Source organism: Amblyomma mixtum, chromosome 1 (genome assembly GCF_055824585.1).
Source record: "Amblyomma mixtum isolate Tamu chromosome 1, ASM5582458v1, whole genome shotgun sequence".
NCBI classification, from domain to species: Eukaryota; Metazoa; Arthropoda; class Arachnida; order Ixodida; family Ixodidae; genus Amblyomma; species Amblyomma mixtum.
In genome coordinates, this window is record NC_143012.1 from 86,563,970 (window position 1) to 86,590,462 (window position 26,493).

Sequence of the window (26,493 nt, forward strand, 5' to 3'; positions counted from 1 at the left end):
TGTTAACGGACGACAGTATGAGCCATTAAAGGCTTTCGCCTTAAAAGCAGCGCGGATTGTCCGGAAACAGGGGACATGGCACGAGCCACACAGTCCCTATCTTGTCATTTGCTCAAGTGGTTTTTCACGCGTTTGCCTTGTACTGTACTCGCATGCTTCGCCACGCTTGCCAAATGACAGTTCCGCGTTTTGGTTGCCCTTTCGCCGCTGTGCCCGCCACTACCTACCCCCGCGGAGGAATGTTCCGCTGATTTATAGTGGACCCGCCGCGGTGGCAGAAGAGGAGTCTCTTCTGAGCCGGAGTACCCGGGTTCGAACCCGGCCGCGGCGGCCGGGTTTCGACGGAGGCGAAACGTAAAGGGGCCCGTGTGCTGTGTGATATCAGTGCACGTTCCCATTGCCAAAAGTCAGCTGCGAACGAAAGCGGAGGAATGGTTTTAAAGCAGAAAAGAAAAGAAACAACGATAATCTACAAACAGGATTGTTGTAACCCAATGTTTTACAGCTTGTTTGTGCAGTTAAAGTATTCTCCGTCCCACAATAGCAGACAATGAAAGCGCTATGGCGATGTCTGTGCGAGTGTGTGTGTGCGCGCGCGCATGTGTGTGAAGGAGAGGGTTGATATAAATGTTTACCTTTTTTGGTACGACGCCTGTTGGCAGACATGTGCTGGATGTGTACAAAAATACGGATTTGTAACCTTGATTTCCTCATCGACAAGACGTAGTGTTTCTGACAAGTCTGGAACACTTATTGATGCGTGTTTTACGAATATCTACAGTGGTGATGTCATCACTGGCGTTTTAACGTTAAGCGTTAGTGACCATATCTCTATATCTTTTATATTACCTAGTAAACCTAAATACCACGCAAGCAAACCCCTAAATAGAGTGTTCAGGAGAATCGATGAAAACAGCTTATCGCATTTTCGACATGTCTGCGCTTGTGTCGATTGCAGCAATGTTTTAAGAAAAGAGGACGCACGCAAATAGTACGTAATTTTTACATCTGTTCAAAAACACTACAATGAAGCATTTCCACAATATACTCACAAATTTTCCCGGACATCAATACAGCCGTGGATTTCGAAACAACTATATGACCGCGTACAGGAAAAGAATCGACTATTTTCTGGCTTCGTTAAAACTCAAGACATTGACGTTTTTCGTCAATTAACAAAATCCCGCATTAAGTAAGGCACTGACAATAAGAAAGCAAAAACTGTTTATTATGTCTAATGGTTCAAAGAGGAGATGTAAAATTCTTTACGATCTCTCAGGCACCAAAGAAAACCAACATCCCGGTCCACTTTACATTAACGATGCGAACTGTGACGGAGCTGTCTTAGCTAATGAACTGATTGCAGATTCCTAATGGCGCGAGTTCGATCCCGGCCGCGGCGGCTGAATTTCGATGGAGGCGAAGTTCTAGAGGCCCGTGTGCTGTGCGATGTCAGTGCACGTTAAAGAACCCCAGGTGGTCGAAATTTCCGGAGCCCTTCACTACAGCGTCTCTCATAGCCTAAATATAGATGTGAAGGCCTGAAAAAAACACTGCAATTTTGGAAAAAAAAAAAAACGGTTTTTTTTCGTTTTTTTCAGACGAGGGAAAATGGAAAGAAACATAGAAAATTTCAATTTTCAATTTCAAAATGCAATTTGAAGGTTTTATGGTTGCTTGCTTTCAGTTTAGGTTTTTGTTTTTGCTTTGAAAACCATTACAGCATGGATCGTTGAAAGATTGGAGAGCAGTCGTCATCGCCGGTGCCAGGTATTGCTTTTAAAACGTTCGTGCTGCGAGTACGCGGGTTGAAGGCCAGGTCACATATAAGCTCCAGGCTTGACTTAAAAACACACTAATAGTTTGAACAAAATGGCTGCAAATTCTACAGCGCTACACACACGGCATAAATAACATAGGCTGCTGTGCACGTAAGCCGATTTAGCCAAATACAAGCCTAGCTTCTGATTTCCACCGTAGCAGAGGACAGGACATCCGCAGGAATTTGGTCCAGGACAGGGGTCTTCAGCGAAGCACGTGGCCCCATCTACCTGGTGGCAAGACCTTTGCACCAACCAGCCGCTAACTCGTCTGGCTTGCCGGCTGCTGCAGATACCTCCATCATCCGCCAGCTGCGAACTAAACTAGTCCCGTTTCGGAAACGTCCATACAAGGATTCGCAACAGGCTTTCAGGGGAACGCGTTCGAAAGCTTGTGTATGTGCAGTCGAACCTAACTGTGGACACAGTTTCAATCCATGCTGCTGCGCGTAGTGACGCATCCAGCGACAGTGACTCTGAGTCCGATGTGGAGTGACTTAAAGATCAGTTTTCAAGTTCCCTTTCTCGGTGCAATAGAACAAGAAGTTCGTTCCACAAATATGATATTTATATTTCCATATTCGCCTGAAGTGCAAACCATTATTTATCTTCTCGGTGCAATAGAAAAAGAAGTTTGTTTCGCAATATGACATCTATAACTACATATTCGACTGAACTTCGGAGCATTATTATTGATCGTCGTGCTGTTGCAAATAAATCTGTTTTTGTCATGTTTTGCAAAATTTCCAATTGTTCATGAAAAAAACCCTGAAAGAAACGGTTTTTTTCATGCCATTCAAAATTTCATGAAATTTTACATCTCTAAGCCTGAGTCGCTTTGGGACGTTAAACCCGCATAAAAACAAACCTAATGTTATTCCCCAGAAATGTACCAATGATTTTCATGAGGTCGCCTCAGTGTATAGAACTCATAAAAAAACTCATTGTATGCAGCATGCACAGCTTATACACTTTCTACGTAGTGATAGTGCACCAGGAATTGATGGCTTTGGTTCAGTCCCGATGACAACGGTAGCAGGCATTACTGCGCTACCACTAGCAAATACATTTCACAATGTGTTCGAGACAAGTAGATTTCCACAGGAGTCGAAAATGGCTGGTGTCGCTGCTAATCATAAAGGGGGTGACATTAATGATTTCACCAATTATCAGCTCACTTCCAATATCCCAGTTTTCGTAAGATTACTCAACATCTCACTAACACACGTCTCTCGCAATAACCAGGAACAGTGGCACTTCCGGGCAAGAGTACAGATTTCAAAAAAAAGAAAACATCTGTGGCCGCTTGACTAGAAATTGAAGAAAAGCTAATTGAAAACATATAAAATAAATCGATAACAGCTGGCATATTTCTTGATGTGGGGAAAGCGTTTGATACAGTTAACCATAAAATTTTACTGAAACAGATGGAATGTTGTGGAATACGGGGCACTCTTTATCCTTATTCAATAGTAATCTTGACAACTGACTTCAAGCTACTGTCATCAACGGTTATTCGTCTGAGATCGAACTTCTGTCTGGGGTTCAACATGGCTGTTTTATAACCGACACTGTTTTTATTGTGTAATAATGATATAGTTAAGTTTCGCCCAGCAGATGCCATTGTTATTTCTGCGGACAATACAAACGTTTTTTTTTTTTTGCAGCGTCAGACGTGAATATTTTACAAGCGGCTTCAAATAATAGGTTTTCTCAGTTTGGTTAAAATCATATACATTAACTAAATGTCAGAAAAACAAACTATAGCATATAGTGTTCACAGGCGAAAATAAGGCTATTCCAAATGACTCCAGACTTCAAATAAGTATCTTGCGTCAGCCTCACAATGTTCCTAGGAGTTATTTTTGAAAAGCATTTACTTTGGTCATAACACATATCTATTTCGTCAACACCTCTGTCTCTGTTTGTAAACTAAAGAAATTCCGCACAAGTTTGCCCAAAAACGCAAATTATTCATTTATTTCTCTGTACTGTTTTCGCATGTGTGTACAATATTATTTGCCGGTCTGGGCAAGGACGACTTCAGCCTTGCGAACATGAACTACAAAGAAGATATGTACGAGAATCATAGTTTACTAACCACCACGGCCGTCTACAGTAAGAAGCTAGCTTGTTATGCCACAAACCTTATGAAGGAAGACAAACGCAATTTTGAGACCATGCACTTGAGTGCGTTTTAAGCACCCTAAATACCATACATCCAAATCTCGCACTATCTATGGGTTTCAAACATTAACGCACATAATACAGTATACACTGAACACCTACCCTAACCTGACTGAACTGTCACTACAAAGTATGCTTGATGCCAGATACAAAAAGACTTTCCATGAATATTTCTGCAATAATTTGGTTCCTTCTGAATCTCGTCGGGTTCCTTTGTCTGCGTTGTTATCTGCTTCCCACAGTTAGTGAAGCAAAGCTTCCTATTGTGTTATGTAGAATTGATCATTGCATTTCTTTGTTACTATTTCTCTGTAATGTGTGCATTCTGTGCCTTTGCGAATTTGTAAGATTGTCAAGTGCGCAGTATTTTTTTTATTTCTACGGGGAGAGCAGGCCTTTCTGTAAGGCCAGAAAGAAAGAAAGAAAAAGAAAGAAATAGGGAAGAAGGAAGGAAAGAAAGAAAGAAAGAAGGAAGGAAGGAAGGAAGGAAGGAAGGAAGGAAGGAAGGAAGGAAGGAAGGAAAGAAAGAAAGAAAGAAAGAAAGAAAGAAAGAAAGAAAGAAAGAAAGAAAGAAAGAAAGAAAGAAAGAAAGAAAGAAAGAAAGGGGCAAGATTTCCCGGTTAAAATTAATTTCCGGCGGCCCCCCCCCCCTCTTTTTTTTCGTCAGAATTAGGTAACACTGTAAATCACATTACACTTAAGACAAGCGCTTAAGATGTGGACATAGAAAAATAACCAGACAGGACGAGTCCTATGTCCGTGCTTTAGACGTGGTCAATGTCCAAGTATTAAGAGCTAGTCTTACATTAAGTCTTACAAGCTTCAGCCCTGAACACGCTCCGCTCGATCGCGGAATACCCATAGCATAAAAAAAAAACAGAAAAGTACAAATGCATTCGAATCCGTTTCAGTAGGCTAATCCTCCTTTTTCAAGCGTGGCGCCCTCTGGGGAGTGCGCGAAAATTTATCTTCTATTCCAAAAAAACTCGCTGAAAACAAAGGCATCGGGGATAATATTAATCAAGAACACGTTCTTGACAACTAACAATCCGACAATACATATTCGTCTCGCTAAGTGGCTGCACAAAGATAAGATCTTCTGACCAATGGCACTTCTTTATACACATCTGTATCGTCTGAAAACAACAATAAAGAAAGCATTCCCTTTGTTCGCTCCTTGTCATATTGTTCTCCCGCGCAGTTTTTATGAGAACCAAAGCTCAAAGGGTGCAGCGTCGGATGAACACCTGTTTGCACAATATTCAACGGTGTCTCGAGAATTCGAGATCACCGAATACCGTTCCACAAGGAGAAAAATGCCGTCGTCTTAGGATTCTTTCTGGTATTCGTATCAGACAGTTTCTTTTCGTGAATATGCAATCAGGATGCATTTTATTTAAGTTAAAATAAGTGATATTAAGCAAGCGGCACCCACAATATCATTAGGTTCGTAAAACAAACGTACAGAGGGCAAAACGCATGTCTAGAACACGTTCTGAATGTGTTTTGGGCGTAACACGTGGTAACTAGCGATAAGATTCGGTTAAAAAGGGTCTGGATGTAAACATGTGCTTTTCAACTCATAGAATTTCATCGTCATTTTTTGCCTTCTTGGTAGCAGCGGCTTTGGAAGCTCCGGAACACAGAGTTTGCTTGTTCTAGGCATGTGTTTTGCCCTCTGTCATATTTATTTACTTATTTATTTATTTATTTATTTATTTATTTATTTATTTGTCCACACTATCGGTCAATAGTCAATAAGTCAATAAGTTTATTTTCCAGTTTCAACTGGAGGGTTTCCTGGCTAAAAGCTGCCTGGGCAGCTTGACTGGGTCCAGGAAACCCCTACAAGCAGTAGCACACGAGCGCCACAAGAAATTTACAAAAACCAGTCACACATAAAGTAGTAGATTAAATACAGAAAACACGACACATATATACATTGACTCGAATAATAAAAATAGAAAAAAATGATGAGAACACTGAAAATGGTCATACATATGGTGAGGGGAAAAGTAGATTAACACTAAATCAAACGTTCAAAAATCAAGAAGTGGAGGCATGGAATGGCATATGAACAAAATATTTTCGCAGCTCAGCTTTTTTATATCCTGTTGTGTGCTGATATGTGTTTAAAACATGGGGAAGATTATGAGACATTTGTAATTTATAATCGGTGCGAAAACGTGGTATGTTCCATGAGTTAGTACTTCTTGTATGTATGTTAGCCCAACGCGTGTCCAAAGATGATAGGGCCGAGTAAAAGTTGACAATTGATGCTGTGGAAAAATACATTCTTTGCAATAACTTAAAATTATATAAAAAATCAACGCGAACAATGTTATATGTTTGGAAGGCGTATTTGGTGGTAGTCATGTTATCAATATTGGCGATTATTCGAACAATTTTCTTTTGCAATACTAAAAGCTTATTTATGTTAGTTATAGTCATTGTGGCCCATACTAAGCTACAGTAGTTAAGGTGAGAAAAAAATAATGCATAATAAATTTGTAATTTACATTTAGAAGGTAAGGTGTCACGGCATCGCGAATGGGCTCCGCAAACAGAAGAGAGTTTTTTGCAGAGGTGCTCGACGTGGGCATCCCAGTTTAGATGACATGAAAAATACACTCCAAGGATCTTGTGGTCTTCAACAATTTCTATTTGTTGGTTTTCAAAGTTGAGCGTGCAGCTGGGTGCTATCGGTTTGTTTCTAGCGCGAAATATTATAGCCTTGGACTTTGTAGGATTTATCTTTAATTTATTCATCATTGACCACCTAGATAATTTATTGAGTGTGTCATTACATTTCAGAATTAAATCGTTAAGGTTAGGGCCTGAAAAAAGTATTGTGCTATCTTCGGCATATATTACAAAATCAATGGAAGGGTCTATGCTAACAATATCATTTATGTACGCATTAAAGGGATGCTGAAAGGTTTCCCTGAAAAATTGAGCGGAGAGTTGCACTTTACAGTTTCCCACCCTCGGAATTCGAATTTCTCGTCGAAATTAGGCAAAGGAAAGCGCAAACCTATTTTATTTTGGCGAGAAGTGCAGCAGCAGCCTCGGGCGAGCTCGCGCGCCGCGTTGCTGCCTGTGATTGGTTGGGCGCCTTGTGACGTCAACAATGGCGCTGGCTCGGTCGGCTCGGCCGCCGCCGCTGCACATGAACCGCGGCGCTCGGCGGTTCGAGGTTGTTATTTTGCTTATACGACGATGGAACACATCGAAGATTACCCGGAGTATCTTGGCGTCATCCCCTACATGTTAGAACCGATTGCAAAGAGCAAACCTCTCCAAGAAAGAAACGATGCTGGCGCAAGATGTGATTTTGACTCGAACGAAAGCGAAGTGTCAGCATCTCCGTGTTGGAAATGACTTTGGTAAGTATACTTTTCTTGACAAACTACATTCAGAGATACAATGGATGAATTTTGAGACGAGCAAATGTAGTATAGCACTGCCCGACGTAATTTTCCTAATACAATGTAAGCGGGATGCGATTCATTATCTACAGACACCGACTGACTTCTGTTTTGGAGGTAGCTTTCAAGCAAACTGAGTGGTTTGCCACGGATACTGTAAATTTGAAGTTTGCTAGCAAGAATCGTATGGTTTAAGCAATCAAACGCCTTACTGAAATCAAGAAAAAGGCATATCGTATACAAGTTCTCATTAATGTTGCTCAAAATAATTTCTTTCATTGTTAGTAAGGCTGTTTCTGTGGATTTACCAGTTCTGAAACCAAATTGTGACTAAGTTATTACTCTATGTTTGTCGAAAAACTTTGTGATTCTTGACGAAATAACTTTTTCCAGTCCCTTGGAAAACACAGGGAGCACTGAAATAGGCCTGTAGTTTGCTGGTAAATTCCGTTGGCCCGTTTAAAGATTACAGACACGTTTGCAGTTTTCATTCCGTTTAGGAAAACCGCGCATTCCAGTGCAAGATTATAGATGTGAGAAAGCAAGGGAAAAATTGTGTGCAAGACATATTTCAGTGGTTTCATCTGCATTGTATTGATATCTAAGGCTTTGCTGTTACTGATTCCCATGTACACGTTATAAACCTCATTTTCATCAGTAGGCTCGAAAAATATAGTCTCGCTAACCTGGCTAGGGTAAGCGGCGACATCACTGTCCGTAGGATCTTGAGATGAAGAAATGTTATTGACAAAATGTTTGTTAAAATATTCTGCGAGTTCTCTTCCTTTTATTTCCTTGCCACTTAGTAGCAGAGTTTTTGCAACATGGTTATCAACACGGCGACCTAGGACAACATTCAAAGCCTTCCAAGCTATATCAGGTCTCTTTGAACTTACGGTAGAAAAGCCGTGCTGATAATATGAATTTTTTGCTTTCCGTAGCTCCGAGTTTAAACGGTTTCTTAGCTTCTTAAAGGAAAGAAGTACATCTTGTACACGTGTTCGAAGGAACATTTGATACAAACGATTTTTGTCCTTTATCATTTTGAACAGTTGGTGTGTAATCCATGGTTTCCTTATCTTTTTGGAAGGGGTGTACTTTTCGAGCAGAAAGTGCTTCAAATAAAGACGAAGGAAATGGTGAAAAAATAAGTCGTAGGCATCATTGACGTCCGTTTTTTGCAGCACACAAGACCAGTCGAAGTTTGTAACATCGTGCTTAAATGTTTCCAGTGAGGCATCTGTCATGCGCTGAACACTAATGGTCTCGTTCACATTGTTTCGCTTAGCAAGCTTATTTTGAAAGACGACAAACACCGGACAGTGATCACTCACATCAGAAGCAATTGTACCACAAGAGAGTACATTGGTTTCAATATTCGTGACTATCAAATCAAGCGCCGACGCAGTCGTGCATGTGACACGTGTTGCTGTTTCTACTAAGTTGACAAACCCACAGGAGAGAAGTTTCATTTTGAAATCACGTACAATACCACTGTGGTCAAGAATATTAATGTTAAAATCACCACTACACAAAAGCGAACATTTATTGAATGATGCATATTCTAGAATCTGGTCAAAATAATCTGTAAATTTTTTTATGTTGCCATTTAGGGGGCGGTATACTACAGAAATCAGCTGATTTCGATTTTTCAATGTTAAGACTTCATAATCTTCTGTAACTCCACTAAGGTTAGGCATAATGTGGCACCTTTTGCACGCGAGAGTATAGAGAGCGACACCGCCGCCGCGTTTGTTCGGTCTGTTAAGGAAAAATACTTAGGACCCAGTTAGGACCCAGATAGGAATACTTAGGACCTAGTTAGGACCCAGATAGGGGTGGGCACTGAAACAAACAACTACAAAGCAAAGTGCCCAAAGCTGTACATCATAACACGTGTGCTGTTCTAAGCCACCGCAGATACCAGTGTTTCGGGAAACAAATTTTATATGTGCGCTTGGTTCAAGGGAAGCAGACGCTAAAAATTTCTTGGCCCGACGACTTACCAAGCGCAGAAAAAGAATTCATTCAACAAGACAAAAAATGTTATAAGATTACACATCAGTAGATGAGGTTTACACGAAAAAATAAACGATAAACAGTAAGAAGATAGAATACGGAACTGCGCATGCGCAAAAAGATATAAAAATTGATGCCATGAAATGTCAAGCCATAGCATCAGCATCGTAATACACCGGTTAAAGCCCACTCAAAATTTTCCGCAGAAGAAACCGCTGAAGGCAGGTCATTCCACTTGATTATGGTGCGTGGAAAGAATGAACGATCAAACAAATTTGTGCGCGCGGCATATGGGAGCAAATTATGGACACGTCGTTGTCTGGATGGACGCGACAAAAATGGCTTGACGTAAGTGTTTAAGATGCTGAGGTTTTTTTTATAAATTCATAAAAAAAATTAGTAGCGCAATTCTCTTTCTGGTTTCCAGTGTTGGGATGTTATCGTCGTGTTGTTTCATTACGGCTCCCTACGATGACGCAACGTGTGCGGCATGCCCCTCAACTCCCAGCGTGGAAAAGATTTGAACATCGCAGACTGGGTCCTCGAGGTCGCCCCTTCGTGTAGGCCGCCTGGGGTGACAGTGGCCTAATGACCACACAAAAAGGCCTAATAAAATTGCGAGGACACTTTGGCAACTAAAGTGTTGAGAGGCGAAAGCCGAGGACACTATGCCGTGACGACTTCCGGTGGATGTGACCTCACACCGTTCCCGTGTGAGGTCACATCTATATCCAAATTATACATCTTTCGGGGATCTTTTAAGTGTTAATTACGCTTAAATACACATTTTACCATCTAATTTGACACAAATCCAGCGTTTTCCCGACCATTCTGTGACAATTTTCACTATGCCGTGACAACTTCCGGTGGATTTGACGTCACACCATTCCTGTGGCTATATCGACGTCTGCGTTGTTTTGACGCAATTTTGTGATTTTTGACTATAATTAATTAACTAATTACTCTACAGTCATCAAATGTGGCTTCTAAGTTCATTTTTTCCTCCTCTATCTGAAGCAACCATTCGTTTTCTCCTATCTTTTTTAGTTCCCAAGTTTGCCAAAGGTTTGACGCCCTCTGCTAACGGAAGACAGTATGAGCCATTAAAGGCTTTCGCCTTAAAAGTTTATTGCTCTTCCTTTCCTTAGAATCATCGCCTCCATTTGGCGCCTCGGGGCAAGCGTTTGTTTAAATTTGATATACTCGCCAGTTGCGTTACGCGTTCCGAGTGAGGTCGGGCTGGCGAATGCAGTGAACTAGAACGCCAGCTGTTGTTGTGACTGAAGGAAGGATGAAAAGGAAATCGCACGAGCCTGCCCACTGGCTCGCGCTAAACCACAATCGCTGCCACGTGTAGACAGAAGAGAGTTGAAAGAGATTTGAAAGAATGAGAGACGCGCGTCGTAAAAACCGCGTCCGCCGAAGCGAAGACGCCGGTTTTATGAACAGATACCACAGTACCCCCCAAGAACGCCAGCGTTGGCAAAAGCATATTTATAGACATTTTATGCACGCGACGGGCCAACCACAAGGAAAGCACACGGACGCTACAAGCACGCGCGAGCGCGGACAAGAGCACGTGTGAGGGAGGCTAATGGTTATGGTGCTCGACTGCTGACCCGAAAGACGCGGGTTCGATCCCGGCCGCGGCGGTTGAATTTCTTTGGAGGCGAAATTCTAGAGGCCCGTGTACTGTGCGATGTCAGCGCACGGTAAAGAACCCCAGGTGGTAGAAATTTCCGGAGCCCTCCACTACGGCGTCCCTCACAGCCTAAGTCCCTTTTTAGACGTTCAACCCAAACAAACCAAACCAAACCAAACCAAACGAACTTGTCCTCGAACGCTACGGAGAGCGCATGACAAAGAGAGACTCTGCGCGTTCGAAAACCATAAAAAAGCTGCAACGTTCAAAGCAGTCTCTCCAGTCATCTCATGAGAATATTGTGCACTCATAAGCGACAGAAATTTTCACTCGGTTGTACGGTGTGTTTTATGGAGATCTTTGCTTTCCACCTAGTGATTCGCTGCGTACTAACTTAGAGCCAGTTTTTTTAAATGCTGTTGTTACTAGCTTTAGCATTATTGCGAGCTAACTATTGCATGAACAATTAAGTGATCTTTGCATAAGCTTCTATGACACGCCCGCCAGGTAACGGGGGTATCTGGAGTATCTGTTGCTGCAGCACATTTGCTTTGAAATTGCTTGGGCGGCCGTGTTTGGAGTGACGGGCCTATTCTTTCAATATTTTGCACGCGATCGCATGTTCCCTTTAACAATGGACTGTAGTGTACGAACAGAAATCAGGAGCACATGTAACAGGCGAAGGTGGGCTAGTTGATGGTTGACAATGGAGTGCCGCGCAAAACGACGAGGGACGAAGAGAGGAAAGCACAGGACAAAACGCGGAACTTCAACTAAGGTTTACTACAAGCAAAACCACATTTATACAAGATTCGTAATCACACCTGACAGACAGCAGACACCATCACATTATATTTCGCCTCCAAAATTGGGGGCGAAATTCTAGAGGCCCGAGTACTGTGCCATGTCAGTGCACGTCAAAGAACCCCAGGTGGTCAAAATTTCCGGAGCCCTTCACTACGGCGTCCCTCATAGCCGGAGTCGGTTTGGGACGTTAAACCCCAATAAACCAAATAAACCAAGTTGAATTCAGTATTCCTATCCAAGAAAGAATTCAACTATCTAGATGCGAACTTGTGCCACGCGCACCCAAGTGCCTGGGTGTCTGCTGTCTCTCAGGTGTGATTACGAATCTTGTATGAATGTGGTTTTCCTTGTAGTAAACCTTAGTTGAAGTTCCGCGTTTTGTCGAGTGCTTTCCTCTCTTCGTCCCTCGTCGTTCTGCGCGGTTGCGATATGCACTCCATTGTCAGCAATCGGGACATAGAAAGGTGAAAATTTATCGGTTAATTGCGTTCCTGTTTGTCCATCACTCCCAGTACCGATATTTAAGTTTTATGACTGAATGGCTGACTGACTGCGTTCCCGCATTTGAAAAAAAAAAAAATCAAAACAAAACATCTGCCCTGCAAATCTTAGGCGCTGAAATGTGTCGTACAAAAAAAAAAGCTTTCATGAGGTTTCTCGTCTAATTCTTGCTTGAATACCGGAAAAGGGGTTATAGATAGAAAGGAAGCCAATAATATGGCGTAATAAGGATTAGTAGTAGTAGTAGTAGTAGTAGTAGTAGTAATAATAATAACAATAATCGCCCGCTCGGCGCGACGCCTTGCGCTTTGGACAAATCGCAAATTGGCTTTTTGAGGTAAGGAAACGACGTAGCAACAGTCTCACTTTACCGGTGGACACATGAACCACGCATGATACGATTTTTCTTTACGCAGCCCCCCCCCCCCCCCCCCCCCCCCCCCCCCACAATTAAAGGTCGCCGGTTCGAATCCCTGCCTCGAGCTGGGTTCTAACGTAACTAGTAATTTTACGCCGCACAAAACGCTGAATCGTACGACACTATCCGGAACATTCTGCGGCAAACGGTTGGCATGATACGGTTGTTTTTACGCAGCCCCCGATTATTTCCGATACGCGGCACCGACTACTACTACAACGCCGACGGCTTTGCGACCGAATTCGAGCTGTGTACGCTATCGCGTAAAGATGATAATAATAATAGGGAATACTGTTGTATCGCATCCCGCATGACAACACCAGAAATATGACAACCAAAGATGAGAGCTAACCTTCAAGGGTGTAAGGCCGCGGAACCGCACCTACGGGTTTGAAGCTCGTGCGGCCTGGACATCATCACGGGCTCCTCGTCTGTCGTCGCCGTCACGGCGATTGGAAGCTACCTTATTGTGACGTCTTAACAGAAGTTCAGTGACGCCCACAGCAGGGCATCGATAATCGTTTCTCAACCCTGTCCTTCCGAAGAGATAAGCTGTCATGTTGCCAATCTGTGCACTTAGAACGAAACCTCTTGGTTCCGGCATTTATATCTCGGTGTCCTGCCAGCATATTTCAGCCCCGTTTTCATTTATACAAGCGACGACGACGAACAATTAGAAGCCGTCGTCAAACGCGCAGTTATACGTAGGAGATAATGTGGGACGTAAAACACCATAGCTGTATACTGCGTCAACAGTACACAATCGTACCGATGTTCCTGCGAACACGAATTAAACTCACCGCGGCTCCTCGTCTGTCGTCGCCGTCACGGCGATTGGAAGCTAGCTTATTGTGACGTCTTAACAGAAGTTCAGTGACACCCACAGCAAGACATCGATAATCGTTTCTCGACCCTGTCCTTGCGATGAGATAAGCTGTCATGTTGCCAATCTGTGCACTTCGAATGAAACCTCTTGGTTCCGGCATTTATATCTCGGTGTCCTGCCAGCATATTTCAACCCCGTTTTCATTTATAAAAGCAATGACGACGAACAATTATAGAAGCCGTCGCCAAACGTGTAGTTATACGTGGGATGTCAACGGGTTAAGCGACAGACATGGACGTAGAAGTACACAATCGTACCAATGTTCCTGCGAACACGAAAACTCACCGCGGATAAACACAAAGCAGAATTTCCCTACGAAAGAATGGAATCTGTGTGCGTACGCGTAATCTCCAAACACGCATCGGGTATGTTGCATACGTACTACATATAAACAAGGCGCGGCGAGCGCCGAAATACCGTATCTCGCAAAAGCGCGTGTTTCGTAAGATCGAGACGCTCGACTGCACCGGCGCCGTGCCACGATTTCTGTGGGGGAGTGACAGTTTCGGGCTCTGACGACACGTGTGAATGGATACGACGCATCGTTCGGGGCGCGTACAGCGCATCCCAGCGGCACGCGACCGAGGAGAGAGCCGACCGATTGATCACCACGGCAGCTACGATCGAAAGCGGGGAGGGGGGGGGGGGGGGGGGGGGGGAGATGTTTAGTAGACTGTGAGGAAGAAGAGCGCCTATTTATTATACAGAACGCTGCCCGAGCACGGCGGAAAGGAGAACAGGGCCCCGCGGTGACGAGAGGATCGCTTCACCGCTCGGCTCTCCTCAAATCACGCCGGCGGGGGCGCATGCCTGCGTGTCGCGAACGCAACGAGCGCTCGCGAAGGGCACGTTCAGGGGAGAGGACACGCGAGCGCGTTAGAGAAGCGCGACCGTACTACGCCGCTCGCGAAAACGTTCTACACGCGGCCCGTGGCACGACGTCGGGGCTCGCAAGCGCAAGATGGATCGAACAGCAGCAGCACGGCGCTCGCATGCAGCGACCGGTGCTCGGGCAAGCAGGCAGAGAGAGGGTACAAGCACTGACCACGGATTACGACCGGGGTGCCGGCGCTGCTCCTCCAAACTTGGTCATGCCCGCGGCTGGCTTCGTCGGGAGTCCCGTGCGGCGACCGACCCCTTCGGAGACGCAGTTGTCTGTTTTGCTCGCGTCTCTGCTGCTGCTGCGCCGCCTCTGCCTATGCAATCATTTAAATAAACTTGGCCGACCCAGAAGCGCGCGCGCGCGCGTTGCTGCCCAGGCAGGCGGTGGTGGAAGCGGCAGCAGCAGTCGCGGCGCCGTCGGCGTCGTCGTTCGACGTCCCACCCTCGTGGGCTAGGCTCGCTAGCCTCGGAGACTCAGCGGCGGTGCGTTTTTGTTTGTGCGCCTTTGGCGGAGGCGTGGGCCGCCGACTGGGCGCTCGCGAGTTGCTACAACACGCTAGCGCGCCGCCATGCCAGTCGCGGAGGCCGTGGGCGCTTTTCGCGGGCCGCGAAAATTTCCGTCGCGCTTGCGAGGCGCGCATCAGCTGATTCTCGCGCGTCCGTGCCACCATTTCCGTGACACGAGGAGACGAAGTTGAGAAAGCAACCAGTGCGCCCACTCTTGGTGTCAACTTCTCGCCGCGCAGAACGCTGAGTCCGCCAAGCAGCGGCGCTGAAGTCGCGTTCCTTCAAATTTTTGTAACGTGTATTTTTTTTCGCCACTACACTTTCACATAGTTTTTGAGTTCTCTTTTCTTGCCATGCCTGATGTACTTTTCGTATGCATCCATGTATGCATCATACGAGCTTTTTGTAGCAAGCAATGGAGCTCTGTAGGACGATACCGTTACGTTCTTTTGCTTCGCGGACACTCAAGGTGCCACTTTGCCTCAAAACATTGTAAAAAAGTAAAAACGAAAAAACGTCGTATAAAACAAATTTAATATTATTAACTGTTTATTACTGTTTTGAACAGTAAAGTTAAAAATAATATTTTTGGAGCAAAACTTGCGCGAACGGCGTAACGTAGTAAGTCAAGACAAGCCTCTTAGGTCTAGTGGCTTCCAGCGGCACTTGCCGAAAGGCTGGCAGCAGCTTGGAAGTTTGTTTGGAGTTAATTCTCTCTACCTGTCGCTTGTGACCTGCCGCTTTTCCTGTTATGAGCGCGGATTAAGGATCGTAGTGCGTTTCCGCCGGCCCAGGGAAAGGCCTGTGACCGAGGGGAGCACTGCTTACTTACTGTTCGGTGAACGGGAGCGGGTGAGTATACACCACTCTGGTTTCGAGCCGGTCTTGTAACGTTGCTTTCCTGAGCTTCTAGCCTGTGATGACGTTTGTGTTTCTCTCATTACCGCCAACTACAACGTGCTGGTCAGAGATGCGGCTTGCACGGCTATCTTAGTGGCTGCTACCGGGGACGGTGTTCCCCGATCGGCGCCGATGGTCGCAATCGAGCGATAGCGGTCCGCTCTGGCTTCGCATTGCATTCCGTTGTCTCCGCGCTGGTTTTTAAACGCATCTCCTCCCATTTGTCTGTTTTGCTCTTTCAGGCAATCCGGCACCATGTCTGCTTCAGCCATTTACATACTGGACCTGAAGGGCAAGGTGCGTATGGTAACGTATAACGGCGTTGCGTTAAGCGTTCGTCGACCACAGCGTCTCTTTGGCCGGCCTACCGGCAGCTGACAGGAAGCGGGCTTTCCCTGGGCCCCTCTCCTCACTTGCCTTTCGCTGCCTGGATAATTTTTACGTCTTTGTCGGCTGTCGCACAATATCGTTGAGTGTGGTTCGGGTTTTGCCGCTTGTTTGAGTGGGCGTGGCCTTGCTGAGAGCGCACAGATGGAAAAGATGCATAGCACGTCAGGACCGACGTTCGGCTCAGCCGGAGCGCAGTCGTGGCGTGGCGACATCGCTCACGAAACTAGCGATGCTGGAAGAGATCGGGGACAAGTTCAGACTAGCAGCGCAATACGAGCGCAAATTGCGGAGGCAGAAACTAAACTGCGAGTAAAGCGGAATTCAGGATAGCGGTCCCGGGAAGGGCCTCTGCTAGCTCTAGGCGAAAGTAGAATTTTCAAAGACCATGACCATTCGTTGCAACGTTAACCACAAATGCAGCCTTAGTTTTGTGATCTTGGTTGTTCTTCACCCTCATAGTTCCCTTATCGTCGAGACTTGCTCACCGTATTAAGCTTTCAGGATCAGCACACAATCCATTATGACAACTAATTGCATAATTGACCAGTTTAGAGGGTGACAATCAACTGCCTACAGTGCAGTTCCATTTATCTGAACTGACGGCATAGTGGAATGCTACATGTATTCTTGCTATTTTAGTCATAGCTTCCATGCTGTGGATCAACGGAACAAAACACTTTCTCGCATTCGCCGCCGCGGTGGCTCAGTCGTTATGGCGCTCAGCTGCTGTCCCGAAAGATGCGGGTTCATTCCTGTCTGTGGCAGTCGAATTTCAATGGAAGTGAAATTCTAGAGGCTTGTGTATTGTGTGATGTCAGTGCGTGTTAAAGAACCCCAGGTGGTCGAAATTTCCGGACCCTTTCACTACGGCGTCCCTCATAGCTTAAGTTGCTTTGGGACGTTAAACCCCGACAAGCCACAAGCTACTTTCTCACATTCGAACAAGTGGGCAGGTAGCTTACGACTGCGGTCGTGTTAGTGCTGCTTGGAACTCAGCTCCCTGATGCTTCAGGATAGTCGGTGGTTTGACGGCATTCTGTCCGCTCAGACAGCGTAGTTGTGTAGGTGCAATTCAGGGGTCAGTGACCGTTTTTAGAACAAAAAATTACATTTTGGAAGTTCTCCAGCTCCCTTGCTCACTGTTCTGACATCCCACTTTGTTTTAGTCTGGAACTGGCCCATAATTTCTACCGCTGTGAGAGGTTAGCCATTGCAACTCAAGTAAAATTGTAGCAGCTACCCAGCTCCTCACTTGTGGGTAGGCAAAAGTGGCTTGGCATCAAGATTCATAAATCAAACGCTCGTAAACCTCTTCTGAGTACGAGACATATAGGAAAGACGCGAGTTGTTCAGCGCATAGTTTTTAAGGCAGTGTGTTTTGCAGCAGGGTTTTATATTGATGAACACACTTGTCTTGTGTGGCTTGGGCTGGCTATGAGTTGATTTTTGTTTTGAAAAATTCACATACTTCAGCACCTGTCAGGAAGATGATATAGCCAATCTGAAAATGCAACTTACTTTTGACATGATACTCAATGTGTTGCACGTTGACAGGACATAAATAGAATGATATTACATAAATAGGATGCAAAATCAATAGGACTGCCGATGAAAAAACTGGGCTTTGTTTATGGTAGAAGAAGATTTGGTTTATTGGCGTTTAACATCCCGAAGGCTATGAGGGACGCCGTCGTGAAGGGCTCAGGAAATTTCGACCACCTGGGGTTCTGTAACGTGCACTGACATCGCACAGCACACGGGCGTCTAGGATTTCGCCTCCATCGAAATTCTTCCGCCACGGCCGGGATCGAACCCGCGTCTTTCAGGTCAGCAGCTGAGTGCCGAAACCACTGAGCCACAGCGGCGGGGAGAAGAAGATTTACACAACACATGTTCGAGCTAGTTATGTTCAAAATTATACAAGGCTTCATGTGGGCACATTTTGCAAAGTTTAGCTGGTGGCGTTGTATCGTCAGTGCTTTAGGGACCTGTAGTGGTGGCATATTTCACTGCCTCACTCTGTTACCTGTTTATTCGTCTTCCCTTTTGTGCATTCTTCTCGCAACGTGCATGCTTATATTGTGTACTCCAGGGCCTCCTTGTGCTCTCTGGTTGAGCGTCTGGCGGACTGTTGTCTCTGCGCAGGTGCTGATATCGCGCAACTACCGTGGTGACATGGACATGACGTGCATCGACAAGTTCATGACGCTCCTCATGGAGAAGGAAGAGGAAGGCTGCGTGACGCCCATCCTGCGGAGCGGGGAGGTCGCCTTCATGTACATCAAGCACAACAATCTCTACTGTATCCTCCTGGTGGCTGTGGGGTTTGCGTGTGCACGCATTTGCCGTCTATTTACCGCACTCCCGACGCTCGACTTTAATGCAAAACCTTAAAGGTGCACTGAAGAAGAATCTGAACTCATATTTTTACCGCTAAAACTCAATCTACACGTTCCGAGCGTTCTTGGAATCTTTAAATTATTCTCCTGTGCGGCCAATTTCCCTAATTTAAATCGGATCAATGTCAGGCTCCCACTTTTTTTTTTTAATTCCCCACAAACGGTAGGAGGAGTCGACCAACCTTTCACCCAGTCTCGTGGCGGCTTGCCGCTCTACCATCAGCAAAGTGATATGTAGTGATCGGCAAAAGCAAAGAGTTTACTATCGCAACTAAAGAGGACCTCCATTGGGCACTGTGCAGGAGTATTCACATGCTGTACAACTCACTGCTGTCAGAACTGCCACTATCGCAGGGAATGCAGAAAGCATGGGGCATTTTTCTAGTTAACAAGACATTGAGCACAAATCGAACTTGGTGTATAACAGTAAGTTAGCTAATTCTAACAACATGGAGGCTAAATTTCACTGAACATGGAGCTTCCATAGTTAGCATAGCTAATAAATGAAACAGGTATCACTGCCTACAGCCTTTTTCGCAAACAAGCTATAATGGAGTCAAGTACGGCTTTTGTCATGGATCTTCGAGCTTAAACTACACAGCCTTGCACTTTGAGCCAGTAGCCATGGAGTCCACAGTTCCCTTGATATCACAACATATTCTACAAGTTTAAGACTTATGAAGCAGGTTTAAGGCAAGGGATGGGAAAAGAAAGGTCTTCGGTTTTACGTTTTTGTTTGGCCGCAGAAAGCTAAACCATAGAATTTGCGAAGAGTAAATTTGATTGGAGCTGTCCTAAGTGATCCCTTAAAATTAGAAAGCTTTAAAAGTTTTGAACTGTTTGGATCGGTGTTTGTTGTCAGAGGAGCTGTAGCAGGGCACAGTGTGTGTGTGTGTGTTGTCCTTGACCTCCTCATTCGCCAGTGGTTGCGACGTCCAAGAAGAATGCCAACGTCGCCCTCATCTTTGCATTCCTTCACAAGATAGTCACTGTGAGTGAAACTCTCTTGCTGGATGATCGTCTTCTGTGGCAAAATGTCGCAACTCAGCGGCCAGTAAAGTGCATGCGAGTGCTGGGTGTGTGCAAGGACGTTGTGGTCATCGTAATGGATCATCATTTTTATTGGGGCATCATTTGTAAAGGCGCTCTCTGGCACACCTTGGCACACCCGTCATTGTCTGCTTTAGCCTTCGCGAAGAGCAAGTGAAAAACACTTAGGAAAAGAATCAACAGATCACAGCATCCTTGCTTTATAGGGATTCCTGTCTCGTGTAATACAGCGTATGCTTAAGCTGTCAGTGATGGCATAATTTCATCTTTCTTTTTGTTCTTGGAGTCTTGAGCCTTCCACTGCTAGTAATGACTAGTTCTCATGGGTATGACGAATGCCTTCGCTACAGTTTTTTTTTCTTTTGCTGATTGGGATTGATTTGGATTTTGTGAAGACAGGTACCCCCATTGGGATGCCAGAATATTATACAGATTAAAAAAAAAAAACTCAGTGGGGCTCGCCTGGGCGTCAGTGGTTGGTGTTAAGGAACTATGCTCATTGAAAATTGAATATTGGTTTTTTGAGGAAAGGAAATGGTGCAGTATCTGTCTCGCATCTCTGTGGACACCTGAACTCTGCTGTAAGGGAAAAATAAAGGAAGGAGTGAGAGGAGAAAGGAAGGAAGGGGTGCGGCATTGGAGGGCTCCTGGAAGGCTCTGGAATATTTTCGACTGCCTGGAGGATCTTTAACTTGCACTGACATCGCACAGCGCCCATAGCCGCCGCAGTCAGGTTCGAACCCAGGTACTCCGGCCCGATAGACGAGCGCCTTAACTATGGAGCTGCCGCGGACCACACCCCAATTTTTTTTCTATTTTTAAAAAATTTTTCATTCTTGGCACCTTTGTCCTAGTCAGCTTCTTTTAACACCGCGACATCGGTCAGTGTATCGGTGTGCAGGGCTTCAGGGCTTCGCTTTCTCAATGACATGTCCCCTCTAATGCTCCCAGATCAAAATTGTGAACAATCACCTCGACTGTGCAATGAATGCCAGTGGCAGCTGTGCCTTCTTGACTTGTGGCTGTGAGAGTTGCTGACGAATGCTTGTACCTTTCCCCTCCTCTAAACTTTTAACACTAGGCGCGATGGAGTTTGACTGCTTGAGTCCTGCAACGCTTTTCATCTTGGCACTCCTTGTCTGCTTGCAATGCTGACACCAACTAAGCTATGGTGCTCGGCTGCTGATCTGAAAGACGTGGGTTCGATCCCAGCCGCGGTGGCTGAATTTCGATGAAGGCGAAATGCCAGAGGCCCGTGTACTGTGCGATTTCAGTGCACGTCAAAGAACCGCGGGTGGTTGAAATATCCGGAGCCCTTCACTACGGCGTTCCATAGCCTAAGTTGCTTTGGGACATTAAACCCCCATAAACCAAACCAAACCAAACATTTAATTTTTTTTCCCGTTCGTTTTGAACCCCTGTCATTGGTGTTGCCTGCCACGGCCTACATCACCAGGGAGCTGCAGCTAGTGACTGACGGCGAAACGGGGGGAAAACAAAACGAAATGCTGCAAAATACAGTTCCACCCACCTGAGTGTTAGCGATCCTTTCATCATCATAACCTTCCATGCTCCACTCCCTCAGTGCTGTCTTTAGAACACACGTTAGAGCATTAGATGCAACAGTAGCTTGGTTTGGGCCAGTTGGTAACAGTTGGTCCGATCTACATCTGTGTCATCCGTGTCTTTTTTGCACTGTGTTTTAAAAAATTAGAGCACTGGGATTGCATAGAACTCGAGTCTAAATTGGAACTACTATTCTGCTTGGTAAATGCATGAATGAAATGTATTGCTTATTTGGTTTTGCACTCGGCTTTTGACTTTATTAACAAATTGCAAGGACACTTGGTAGCTTGGTGCTTTTCTGAAACAGTGAAACGCTACCCTAGATTGTAAATAATATAGTGAAAGCTTGCTACCTACTTATCACTGCTCCATGAGCAACTGACTCTGCTAACTTTATCTGGGTTCACATCTGTTATGTAATGTCATGCTATAGTTAACTGCAGAAACATTAGCTGTCTATGAAACTGAAAGCACATTGCAAAATGGCGCTATGAACTGGTGCTTTGGCAGACGTCGCACAGTGGCAAATTATGCATTGTAATACGTGTTAGTGTCTTCCATATGCAGTCTAGAGCTCTAAATTAGAAAGTGGAATCTGGTTTCAGCGTTAGCCCTGATATAAAATGGGTAAAGGGAAGGCGGGGTTGAGACACAATTCGGCAGTAAAACCAAAAAGTCGTACTGGGTATCCAGTGCTTCCATGGAATGCAATTTGGGAACTTCTGGTGTTCGGAAAGAAAGCTTCATTGATTGCGCACATTTTTGGAAATGCTTGTTGGGGATCCTCTCAACACGAGCTTTCATGTGAGGCCTTCAGCGTCTTGTTGTGGGAGTCTCCCCCCAACGTTCGGTGGTGCTGTGACGATTGCGCAGGTGTTCAGCGAGTACTTCAAGGAGCTGGAGGAGGAGAGCATCCGGGACAACTTTGTCATCATCTACGAGCTGCTGGACGAGCTGATGGACTTTGGCTACCCGCAGACGACGGACGGCAAGATCCTGCAGGAGTTCATCACCCAGGAGAGCCACAAGATGGAGCTGCAGCCCCGGCTGCCCATGGCCGTCACCAACGCGGTGTCGTGGCGCTCGGAGGGCGTCCGCTACCGCAAGAACGAGGTGTTCCTGGACGTCATCGAGTCGGTGAACCTGCTGGCCAACGCGGGGGGCAGCGTGCTGCGCAGCGAGATCGTGGGCTGCATCAAGATGCGCGTCTACCTCTCCGGCATGCCCGAGCTCCGGCTGGGCCTCAACGACAAGGTCCTCTTCGAGAGCACCGGCCGTGAGTGGAGCCTCTTGGGCTGTTGCTCTCTCTCTTGTACAGCGAGAGCTGTTATCGACGCGGTGGCGTCGTTGGCGTAATTTCCTCTTGGGGGGGGGAGCATGAGTGGAGCCACTTGCCTTGCTCTGTTGGGCTGTTGCTCTCTCTTGTACAGCGGGAGCTGTTATCGAAGCGTTGGCGTCGTTGGCGTATATTTCCACTGGAGGAACGGGGTAGTGTCATGTGACCCCACTAAGCGAGGGGTACAGTTGGAGGGAAAGGGGGGTAGGAAAGCTCAAATCGCAGTTAAAGCAGTGGCCTAGGAAAAGAAATAGAGTAGTCGATTGATTTTCCGAACTCCGATAAATCGGCCTTGCACGACATTTTGGACTTTCTTGAGGTACTGACACTCACCTCATGAGAATGTGTACTATTGATGATCAATATTTCAGACTCTGCAGAGTCCGAAAATTCAATTTTTCGGACTAAAATAGACTCCAGCCATACGTTGGAGACCGTTTTTCTGCTGAAAGTTTGGTTGTTTTCCTTTTCAACCTAACATAGATGCGAGTGGGCATCGCTGCCACAGTCAATCAGCTCTACATCGCCATAAAAGGTGCCATCTTGATTTAAGTGGAATCAATCGGATGGTCTGGCTTGAATAGGCATGGCTGTCTGTTTCTCATTATTGCCACTCGCATTAATGGCACGCTTATTGTTGCCATTGCGGTGGCTTACATGGAAGAGCACTTCAGCTAGAGTGCACAGTCACGTCGAAAACAAGACAGATGGTTGGGGAGGGCTGTCGAATGCCCTAACTTCCGCTCACTTGTTCCTGCGGGTTCCCACACTGTCTCAGTTGGTGACCGTTGTTGCTTAGGGAAACAGGCTTTGTTATCGCTTCACACGGCACACGTAGAACGGTGTGTTCATGACGTGACCCGCGGCTGTATTGCAGTTTGGTATTATTCATGGCGTCAGGTGGTGTGAATGTGACAAAAGCATGATCCTGGCTCAAACGTGATCCAATGTTATCACTTGCTAACGGAACTTGGGATGCAGAGAAGTTCGCAATTTTTGAAGCCGCTTTTCCGCAGCCAAGTGATTTTAGAGCTAAAGGTCTACTACTCTAGGTACAACTGAGAGTTTCGCCTGGCTTTGCGTGTTTGACCTTGAATCCCGACCAAGGTTAAACCAAGCACACACCCCGAAGACTGTGTATGACTGTCTTGCTGCGCATAGCCATGGTATGCCTGTATGGTATAGTCATAGCTAATGACCAGCGACCACATGACCGATGGCCAGTGGTCACTTGACCTTTGACTTCGACCTTTAGAGCTGAGATTAGTATCACCTGATGTGACGTCATGCGATGATGGTGCAATGACGTCACAACAATCTTCGCTATATATACCGCCAGCTTTGCTTTCGCTCGTCTACTAGGCTAAGCCAGGTTGAAACTCAGCCAATTTTTTGTTAAGTTCACGGATTTTTCAGACTGCTGTATTATTTCGACCATTTCTGTGGTCCCGCCGAGCCTGAAAAATCAGTCACCAATTGTAGTAGGCATGACAGAGCAGAGGCTGTAGAGGCATAGCACGGATGGTGAGGGACCTGGCACCTGTGGAGCCGGGAGCAGGTAAGATGCTGCGTCATAAGTCAAGTAGGCATAGCGGAAGACCTATTGCTGTATACTCACACTGTGCAGCATCGCATAAACGTTGAAATTGGTTTTGAGGTGATGAAAGGTGCAGTAACTGTCTCACTTTTCGGCGGACACCTCAACCGCCCCTTGAGGGAAGGGAGAAAGGTGGGAGTGAAAGAAGAAAGAAAGTAGCTCCGTAGTGGAAGGCTCAAGAGTAATCTCGACCAACTGGGGGACCTTATGACAAAGCACATGGTTGCCTTTTGCATTTCACCTATATCGAAATGCGGCCGCCGTGGTTCCTAAATATTTATCACGTCTTTTTTAATGTTTGTCCCGGGATGGGTCCTGTCTCATTATAAGGTCTTTTGGATCTATACTCTTTCACCAGAAAGAGTGAACTGTGAGGAAAAATCTGTTATATACACTGCACTCTTTCTTTTAAAAGAGCCTTGAATGAAAAGATGATTTTTTGAAACAGGGCTCAAGCAGGGACAGACGTTAAAGAGCAGCACCGGGGTTTGTTTTTTTTTTACTTCAGCACATTTGACTGATACTTTCAGGGTAGGTTCTGCAGATTCTTCTGAGCCTTTTGACAAATTTTTGCTGTCGGGCAGTGCTTTGTTTGTTTCACTGCAGGTGAATTTAAAATTTCCCATTTCGTGACCTCAATTGGGGCAATCTCTATACTGGTAGCCTTGCGGGTTTGACGTCATGAGCTGCACGGCTGTCGATATTCGCTCTGCGCTCGCTGAAAGAAATAAAATTTCAAGCTTACTTTTGTTCATTTTAGACAAATCAAAGCTGTCATTTAAAGTCACCAATTTAACCAATGAACGTGCACAAGAGAGGCCTTGTGACACTATATGTGACGTCATATCTCTGTGGAATCGTGATGCCATTTTTTTTGGATGAAACCCAGTTTCTCCTCAGATTTTCTAGTTTTAGTTTTTGCTGTTTTCAGATTATTTTTTTTTAATGTCTTGAAAAAGTGTTGAAACTAAGACGGGAAGGAAGGTCCACGAAGTATTATCCGATAGTCAGGTCGAAGTGTTTGGAAATGTACCACAGTGGCCCCTTAAGTGCTGCACAATAACTAGCACAAGTTGCTACTCAGATTTCAAGGTCGCTATCCTAATTGGCTTGCAAGTTTTATTTTTCTTTCGGTGCACCACTGTGTGATAGTAATGTATGCCTTCTGTCTTGCCCCGCCGCGGTGGCTCAGTGGTTACGGCGCTTGGCTGCTGACCCGAAAGATGCGGGCTCGATTCCAGCCGTGGCAGTCGCATTTCGATGGAGGCGAAATTCCAGAGGCCCGTGTGCTGTGCGATGTCAGTGCACGTTGAAGAACCCCAGGTGATCGAAATTTCCGGAGCTGTTCACTACGGCGTCCCTCATATGCCAATATTTTCTAAAATAAAATCCCATATGAATCCCATATGAAAACCTCCCGCATGCAAAGCAGATGTTCAACAACGTTGGTAAGTTACTACAAACTGACCAACAATTTTATGATTTTCAGTGCTACTTGGGCGGCAATTGATTGATGGAATCGTCTAATTCAGCTGGACCACTTACTGTCGAGCACTCAGCCTTTCAAAAGGGCTTCACAAGAGAGAGGAAGTGTGCTAAATCCTCAGCATTCGGTGTTGCAGGTAGCGGTAAACACAAGCGCGTATCTATATTGCTCGAGCTATTGATCGATTCGCTCTCGTCCTACCATACACTTGCCGTCCTGGTTAGTTCAGTTGGTAGAGTAACTGCTCCGGTGAAGCGGTGGTCCCGGGTTTGAACCCCGGACCAGGACGAATTTTTCTTTAACTACGAAGTTTCTGAGAAAGCTGTATAGCTTTCCTTTGTAGCCGTATGGCTGCGCTCGGGTGGATGTCAGTGAGTAATTACTCCCTTATTACAAATCTACTCCGCCTTGGGGGATTCCCCTAAACATTTGACGTGGAAAAAAAAAACCGTTGGGTTGGAAGTACTAATTAACCTCATGCGATGTGTGTCCGTGCAGGGGGCAAGAGCAAGTCGGTGGAGCTGGAGGACGTCAAGTTCCACCAGTGCGTGCGGCTGTCGCGCTTTGAGAACGACCGCACCATCTCCTTCATTCCACCGGACGGCGAGTTCGAGCTCATGTCGTACCGGCTCAACACCCACGTGAGTAGGGCCTGCTGGTTGCACGCGTGCT

The 26,493-nt window shown here is 45.7% G+C and overlaps 2 protein-coding genes across 3 annotated transcripts in view; one reads left to right on the plus strand and one right to left on the minus strand.

The window, feature by feature from the left end:
- LOC149367114 (rho GTPase-activating protein 45-like) overlaps nucleotides 1-15,261 on the minus strand; it is a 165,621-nt gene extending 150,360 nt beyond the window's left edge. For both annotated transcript variants that reach the window (XM_089554225.1, XM_089554212.1), the window contains exon 1: nucleotides 14,754-15,261. The gene's annotated coding sequence lies outside the window, so the exon portion shown is untranslated. The remainder of the gene's footprint in view (nucleotides 1-14,753) is intronic.
- Nucleotides 15,262-15,728: 467 nt separating this feature from the next.
- Nucleotides 15,729-26,493, plus strand: part of AP-1mu (adaptor protein complex 1, mu subunit) — a 31,101-nt gene continuing 20,336 nt past the window's right edge. Inside the window, exons 1-6 of the mRNA XM_089554233.1 lie at nucleotides 15,729-15,949; nucleotides 16,240-16,294; nucleotides 18,533-18,689; nucleotides 19,710-19,777; nucleotides 22,276-22,678; nucleotides 26,320-26,462. Coding sequence (XP_089410359.1) covers nucleotides 16,253-16,294; nucleotides 18,533-18,689; nucleotides 19,710-19,777; nucleotides 22,276-22,678; nucleotides 26,320-26,462 — 813 coding nt within the window. The 5' untranslated portion in view covers nucleotides 15,729-15,949; nucleotides 16,240-16,252. The remainder of the gene's footprint in view (nucleotides 15,950-16,239; nucleotides 16,295-18,532; nucleotides 18,690-19,709; nucleotides 19,778-22,275; nucleotides 22,679-26,319; nucleotides 26,463-26,493) is intronic.